Source organism: Antrostomus carolinensis, unplaced genomic scaffold, assembly GCF_000700745.2.
Source record: "Antrostomus carolinensis isolate BGI_N321 unplaced genomic scaffold, ASM70074v2 scaffold12135, whole genome shotgun sequence".
Lineage (NCBI taxonomy): Eukaryota > Metazoa > Chordata > Aves > Caprimulgiformes > Caprimulgidae > Antrostomus > Antrostomus carolinensis.
Window position 1 is genome coordinate 39627 of NW_010317141.1, and position 7479 is coordinate 47105.

Below are 7479 nucleotides of genomic sequence, written 5' to 3' on the forward strand. Positions count from 1 at the left end.
TCTTTCCCTCCCTTTTCCAATCTTCCATCTTCAAGTGGAGAATTGTAGAAATAATTTGTACTTCTCTGACAGTGCTGTCTACCAGGTGACCTTCAGCGGATGTTAAGACTGGCCACAGCTGAAGCAATCAGCTCATTATTAGTTTACGATCATTATTTTATAATCAAATATTTTTCTGCGCAAGTGTTGATATCCTGTGCCCTTTTCCTCCTATGCCACTTCCTACTGCCTGCAAGAGGGTGAAAGCAAAACCTAGCTGACTAGAAAAAAACTAGTTTGGAGTGAGGTGTAAATGTGACAACTTTGCTCTAGTACCATGTTTTATGTACTGTGGGCTTCATCTGCTCCTCAGCAGGTGCTCTGGCTTAAATTTCTCCCATGGCTTCATGAGTAAGTATGGTGTGGGAATAAAGATCACATTGTTATGGGACACTGGATATAAAGTTGAAACCATGCTCATATGTTTTGAAATGGGATTAAGCAGATTTGCTGCCTTTTAAATTCTTGTTCTTCTGTGTTTTGATGGACAAGGCTAAGAAACGTACAGTCACCTTCTACTTTTAAAAAATACATTAGAAACTGCATGTTACTGAGTTAAAGTTGTGACCCAGTTTCATCTTTAACTCTGAGTGCTTACATTTCAGATACATTTCCAGACATTCACAATAATATAATATTAGGGACAGAAGAAAATGGTGGGAACTAAAATTACGTGCCATAATTTTTAGAGTTGTCCAGATTTTTGCTGAATTCTACAATATTTGACAATAGCTTTCATTTAAAAAAAATTAAGTTTCTGTCTCTTTCAGTTGCCAAGATACAGCCATCACAATGTAAACAGATGTGCTGCTGCCCAGTAAACCCAGCCTTGCAGAAAACTGTCTCCAGCAAAACAATAGCAGCAACGAAGGTGTGAATTCACCCCCTCACCCCATTCACCTCCATGAGGTGTGAACTCTGGCCCCTTCTCCCTTCAGCTTCAGTGAGGGGTGAACTTCAATGTCTGGGCTGTTTATTTTAACTAAAATAAATAATAATAAAAAAGCCAGTTAATATAAAGCACAGCTTTTAGTATATCTTTAAAAAGAATTTAAAAAATTACATACAGAAATCTGTTAATGGAGTGTTAAGCTGCACACTCACATGGTATGCAGTGTATTTCATATTATACTAAATACACTGAAAATGCCTAAATTAAATTCAGGCATTTTTAAGGTGCGTGTTCTTCCGTGTCTAGGGTAAAGGTATTGTGAGTCCCTGATCAAGGTGCTACTATCTCACAGGTTAAAACGCATATTTCTAAGGAGATTTGGATGATCCTGCACATGGTAGACTGAATATTGACCCAGGGGTCTGGGGTTTGTCTGTGGCTCTGTTTTTCTTCTACAGATTGGCTTTAGGAAAGCCACTTCACCTCTCAGACTAGACACTTGTAATACATAATGGAACAAGTTCTAGCACCGATCTTGAGCAGAGAGTTTTCACTTTACAAAATAAATGAGACAAAGTAGCATTAATAGGCAAAACAACCAAGCGAGCTCTGCTCCGGGAACGTTGCGTTATCTGACTGTACTATCCTGACTGTTTTATCATAAAGGCATTGGGTTTGCTTCTTTTTAGTTTCAGTAAAAGTAATGATTGCAAAATAACTGCATCTAACTTTAAAACAATACCTGGATTTTCAAAATGTTGTTGAATCTTGAAACTGTTTTCCGGGAGAAGGTGTCCTGTAATCAGGTGGTCTGCTGAACTGGATGTTTATAGCATGTTTCTGATAAGAGTAAAGATTTTATATTTCTGAGGGTGGTGCTATCATGGTAGCCAGTGACTGGCAATCTAAAATCCCACAGGAGGCTATTTACATTGCAAAAGCATTCCTCATCTGTCTAGAGAGCTGGTGGTCTCTGATCCCCTCCTTCTGTGGCAGGAGTTTGCATTTGCACTAACATCATACCAGTGAATTTAAGCAGAAACTTAAACCTGTCTTGTGATTGTAACAAGGACCCCGCAGCCCCTTTGCACGCTGGTCACAGTGCTGCTGGCTGTGCAATAGCAATCCTCAGCTGTTACTGGGTTTTTGTTGCAGGATGGTCCCAACGTCGGTGGAGAGGCTTCGAGAGGGCCGAGGCATGCTTGAGAAGGTGCTGCGAAGTAGTGCAAAGGTATCCCAGAGAAATGAATCCTCACCTACCTGTGACAGTGCTGTTGAGAGAGATGCAGGTAGGAAGATGAAACTTGAACGCTGGGTTGGTGGGAAATGATGGGCTCAGATAACCTTGCAGACTTGTGAATTAAGTCAGTTGTACCTTCATCTTTAATAATATCAATGCCTTTTAAGAGCCTTATGCAAACCATACTTTATTGTTATTTAGATATTGCCTGAGCCTGTATCCCTCTTCTGTGAGACCTGGAAGTCCTCCAGGTTTTGGATTCAAGACTACCTGCATCTTGGCTCTGGCAGGGACAGCCTCTTTGTCCTTGGATAGATGGGTTAAGCAGCATTGCCTCAATTGCCACTATGTACTGTCATTTAATAATTCTATTGGCTGAACATCCAGATAAATGTATTATCCCACTAAAATGCAGGTGTAGGCTTTAGGCAGTGCTAAGAACTTACTTAGCTTCCAAGCCTTACTTCAGCTCTTTTTGAAGTTACTGGATTCCTTGAGTTATCATATTTGTCAGTTTTTTGAAATTCAGTTTTCAAAACCAAATGAACACATTCAGTTCTGTGTTGGTGTTCCTTTCTTCTCTGAAAACAGTGCTGTCCTCACCAAGTAGCGTGCAAGGTCAGTGAGTATTTGTAAAGAGCTGAAATTTTACCTCTTTTATCCATCTGAGGTCTAAAGGTGAGATAGAGCTTTATGAGAAATGGACAGATCACTTCATCATTGCCTAATTTCTCAGCTGAGATGGAGCTATTTTTCTTTTGTTTATTTTTCAGTCTATTGAACACAGTTTTTTTTCTGTAACAGATTGTGCTCTCAGAACCCTGATGGCTTTTGGGACATAGAGCAGTGGATCGTCATATTTAAATAACTTTGTGTGTCGCCATCAGTCCCTGCTTCCTTATAGCTGAAAACTGTTGCTGGAGACTCCTGGCTGATACAGTCACAGCTTGCTGATGATCCACAGTAGGGGTCTGAATCTCTCTGGAAGCCAGAACCCAGATGTGTGGTATTTTAGATGTGGAAAGACTAGAGCCTCTAACCCAGGGTAGCACAGAGCGCTCTTTGGGTAACTCAGTAGCAACAGCAAGTTTTGCCTTTGGGGTGCCTCATTTCTGAGCACTTTAGGGCAAATAGATGTTTGTTTCACTCCAAATCAGACTTTTTCCCCATTTGCAGTGAGGTGCATTTGGGAACACTTTCTGAAAACTGGGTTGTCATCTGGGGTTTTGCAATCTTTGTACACCTAAGCACATCTCCCTTCAGTGCCTTTTCTTCACTTAGTTTTGAGACGGGATCATCTACCCCGTCAGAAATTTCACTGGTTTCATGGGACCCCACTGGGAGCCTGTTCCCTCTTTTTCTCTTGCCCATGGAAGTGGCTTTCTTGGTGGTTATTTTTTAGAAGGGGAGGCAAAATCCAGACTCACAACACACCTTTTCCCCACTGTACAACCCTGGTTCTTCAGTCTCGCCCAAGAGTTAGGCTGGAGTTTGACTTTCAGCTACATTGATCCATTCTTCTTTGTTACCTGAAACCTATCCCACTCCAGATTGTGAAAACTTAGTGCTATAGCTGAAAAAAATCTTCTTGTCTCTTTCATCCTAGCACAGCAAAATTATTTTTTTTTCTTCTTTTGCATACTCTGGCAATTTCTTCAGTAGCATGTTTAGATTCTGTGAACCACCTTCCCTCCCCCAATTGCTGGTCTGCTTCTTAGTGAAACAATGAGTGGTTGAGTCCCTGCATTCCTGGTACCACCTGTAGGAGTTGTGACGATTTTTACTTGATTCTGTAACAGATAATAAATAATATGAGGAGAACTGTTCAAGTCTGGGGTTTTTAGTTTGCTGATGGGGCATGTAGGAATGTGACGTAATTTGTGTGTATGCCACACTTTGGAGAATTGCAGCTGCTTTCAGTTAAAGCTGTCACTTCATACCTGCTTTACTGGCAAGAAAAGCAGTTGTTCTTTATGCCCTTCCTTGTGCAGGTATAAGAAATGGGAGAGGAAAATGTTGGCTTTATCTTTTAAGATTACATAAAGCAAATTCAGGAAGGTTATAATTTATTAATTCTTCATAATTTAGAGTCTTTCAATAGTCTTTAATTTGTCACGGTTTTTTCTGTCAACAGGCACTGCCAGTAAATTGTGCAGCCCTGCTAGTGTGCCTGGCCTTTTAAGAAACAATTTCTTCCAGAAATCTTTAGATTTCTTCTGATTCTCATACTCAACTTCTGTTAATCACAGCGATCTCCTGGATTGAACAGTTAGTCCCTTCTGTGCGTGACTGCTTAACTAAACACGCCCCAAACTTCCAGTTTTGCCTTTCTGCAGTGCAGTACTTGGAATGTCACCTGCAGCAAACAGTTACCTGATGCATAAGATGTGGTTTCAGAAAATGGAAGGCAGCACAGGACGTGTGCTGGAAGCTTCACACCCCGGTGCAGGTCCTGTGCCTTGAGGAAGAAGAGTTCTGAGCCTCAAGAGCAGACAAGACGACTCCATCCAGATTCCTGTGTAGCTAAGCCAGAAACTGTGATGTAGCACAGAGAGGAGAACCGGAGCAAAGCCATGGGCACTGCTGACACTGATGCTCGTGCCAGTGCATCTGGTGCAAAGCCAGACCTGTCTGGCAGAAGTACTGAGCAGACAAAGGCAGCGTGTCTCGTTTCATGACTGAGACACATCTGTCATATAAATTTGATACTAATACCAACACTGTTTCACCAAGGCATTTCAAACGTGGCTGCTGGGAATCCCTGAGATGCTGCAGCTAAACAGCTCTGTCTCATTAGACTGCAACATAACTCTGATGTGAAATCTTCTAGTCCCACCAGTTTCATTCCCTCCTAGCTAAAGCACCATCGCCAGCTGAACCCTGCGGTTACAGTAGCAGCAACTGAAAAACACTCCTAGCAAAGTGGCTGGGTCACTTGCAGGAAGTACTTCTTGCCTACCCAGTTCAGGTTCAGTTATTTGGTAGGACGAGAAGCTCACCTGTCCTCTTAAGACACGGGTGCTAGAAAGGCTTGCTCTGTCAGAAGCAGGTTATTCCTCTTGATCTCTCACATAGCTAAGGTGTGTCATCATCTGCTGTGCTGCTGTTACTCCTCAAGCCTCAAAGCATTTTCACCATCTTGCCCTGTTTCTGAAATAGGCATTTCTGAGGTCTAAGATTAACTCTGGAGCAGCTCCATTGACTTCTAAAGCATAATCCCCAAAACAGCAGCAGGGGTGCTGTCAGCCTTGGCAGCATGGGCTGTCAGTCTTCAGCAGTGTCTGGATCTGCCTTTGAGGAAAACCTGCAGCAGAATCCTGCTGAGAGCCATCTCAGAAGGGACAGTTTTATCTCCCCAGATGTAGCCAGTGTGGATTGCTATGACCAAGGCTGAGTGGAAAATTGCCAAGTCCTTAAAAACTATCTTCTGCCTCTCATAACCTCCTGGAAAGCCAGGGGAGCCCAGACTGTGTCTGTGTGGTGTCACCAGGTGTGGCTGCTCAGATAGGCTGGTCCAAGGCAGGTGAGTTTTGCACTAAACCAGAGAGAGCTGATGCAAGGGAAGCAGCAGTTCTAACGTGTATGGCTGATTTATGCATGTTAAGGTTTCCCAGTTGCTTTTCACTAGGGTTCTTCAGCTTCTGAAGCGCTGATGGCTGGAGAAGCTGCTCTTGCCTCAGCTGTAGCTGGATGCCGAACAAGACGGCTGGGGTGCGTGCAGGTGTCTGAGAGGGAACTGCTGTGGCCTCAGTCCAGAGGGTGAAGTTTAACATCTTGCCTATACGTTGCAGACACAGCAGAAGGAGACACTCCAGAAGCCCACAAAGGACCGGCAGTTTACAGTCCTTCTCGATACAGCTACCAGGTAAATTATTTCAGATTTTTATTATCTGCCCCTTCTGAGATAAAGCTTTTAACAGGATTAGGTGGAAAACTGGGTTTGGCTGCCAGTTATTCCCAGTCCTGCTACGCTAAGCACCTTTAGCATGAGAAGGAGATAGGAAACAGGGAAGTCAGTCTGACACGTCTTTTCTCTTTTGTTCCCCTTGTTCAGCTCCTGCAGTCTGACAGTCCCCAGGCAGAACCACAGACCCTTCTCCAGCAGAGTTCCTCCCCCTACAGAGGACACCTTACTCCATCTCCTGGATACAGCTATCGAGCAGCAGCACAGAGGACAGGACACAGCCTCTCTCATGGTGCCTCAGAAACATCCCTCTCCTCCACCTCATACTCCAGCCCTGCCCACTCAGTCTCCACAGACTCCTCTGCCCTGTTTGCGGGGAATTCGGGGTATTTCAGCAGCCAGCAGCACTCTGGCAGCGGCAGCCTCCTGAAGAAGAGCTGCCCTGCTGCTGCCAGCCCAGCTCAGCAGACAGCTGTGGACTCTCTTTCCTCTGAGTCGGGTTCCCAGCCCTGCACAGGCACGTCGGGCTCCACCTCTGCTCCCCAAAGTGCTAGGTCACTACAGTCAGACTTGCGGACTATCAGTCTCCCAAATTCTGGGCAGTCTGTTCTCTACCAGGGCTCCCGGGGGGCCGTGATTTCCAATGCACAACACTATCCACACCGCGGGGGAAGCAGTGTCCCTCAGTACAGACTTCAGCAGCTTCAAGGTTCTGGAGTAAAGACTCAGACAGGACTTTCCTAGGGCTGCCTGGACTCCAGGAGGACAAAACTGCCCATAGCTCCTTCCAGTCACCTCTGGAAGTGGCTCCTGGGCCAGTGTTGGGAGCTTGCACCTGATGCTGGGGTGCCAGGGGTCCGAGGCTGAGGTCTGAAATGCACGGGTGAGATTTGTGAGCAGTATTGGCCTCTGGCCGTGTAGGAGAACACAGATTTCTCTGAGGCAGAGACTGTAGCAAAGCTGTTCCCTGACACGTGGGTACATTGCAAAAAAAAGAAACAAAAAAAAAAAAGGAAAAAAAAAAAAAAGAAAAAAAAGGCAAATGGTTCAAGTGCAATGACTGTGGTGCAGCCTCTGTCTCATGTCCGTGCCCATGGCCATAGTCACTCATGCAGTGAGGACATCTTTTCGAATACGAAAGCAGTTTAAAGAAAACATTGGGGGAAGGTGAACTCCAATCCCAAAGCTCTCATGGTAGGTCAGGTTCTCGGTGCGTTCTGGGGAGGGCTTTATCGTTACAATCATTCCAGTCACAAGCAGACGAGCGCACACGGCTGCCTTTGGGCCTGGGTCACGACTGCCGCGGTCGGAGCTATTTTTCAGGACAGCAGAGTCTCCGCAAATGTGAACTAGCACGGGGGGGTTGGAGCGTGTGTGCCTGTCGCTGCAAAGGGTCTGGGATGC

At 44.9% G+C, this 7479-nt stretch overlaps 1 protein-coding gene across 2 annotated transcripts in view; it reads left to right on the forward strand.

Annotated features, from left to right (window-relative positions):
• The window catches only part of SETD5 (SET domain containing 5), a 42673-nt gene extending 35583 nt beyond the window's left edge, over positions 1 to 7090 (forward strand). For both annotated transcript variants that reach the window (XM_010168477.2, XM_010168478.1), the window contains 3 exons: positions 2087 to 2220; positions 5963 to 6036; positions 6226 to 7090. In XM_010168477.2, the coding sequence (XP_010166779.1) occupies positions 2087 to 2220; positions 5963 to 6036; positions 6226 to 6819 (802 nt within the window). In that variant the 3' untranslated portion in view covers positions 6820 to 7090. The remainder of the gene's footprint in view (positions 1 to 2086; positions 2221 to 5962; positions 6037 to 6225) is intronic.
• The last annotated feature ends 389 nt before the right edge of the window (positions 7091 to 7479 follow it).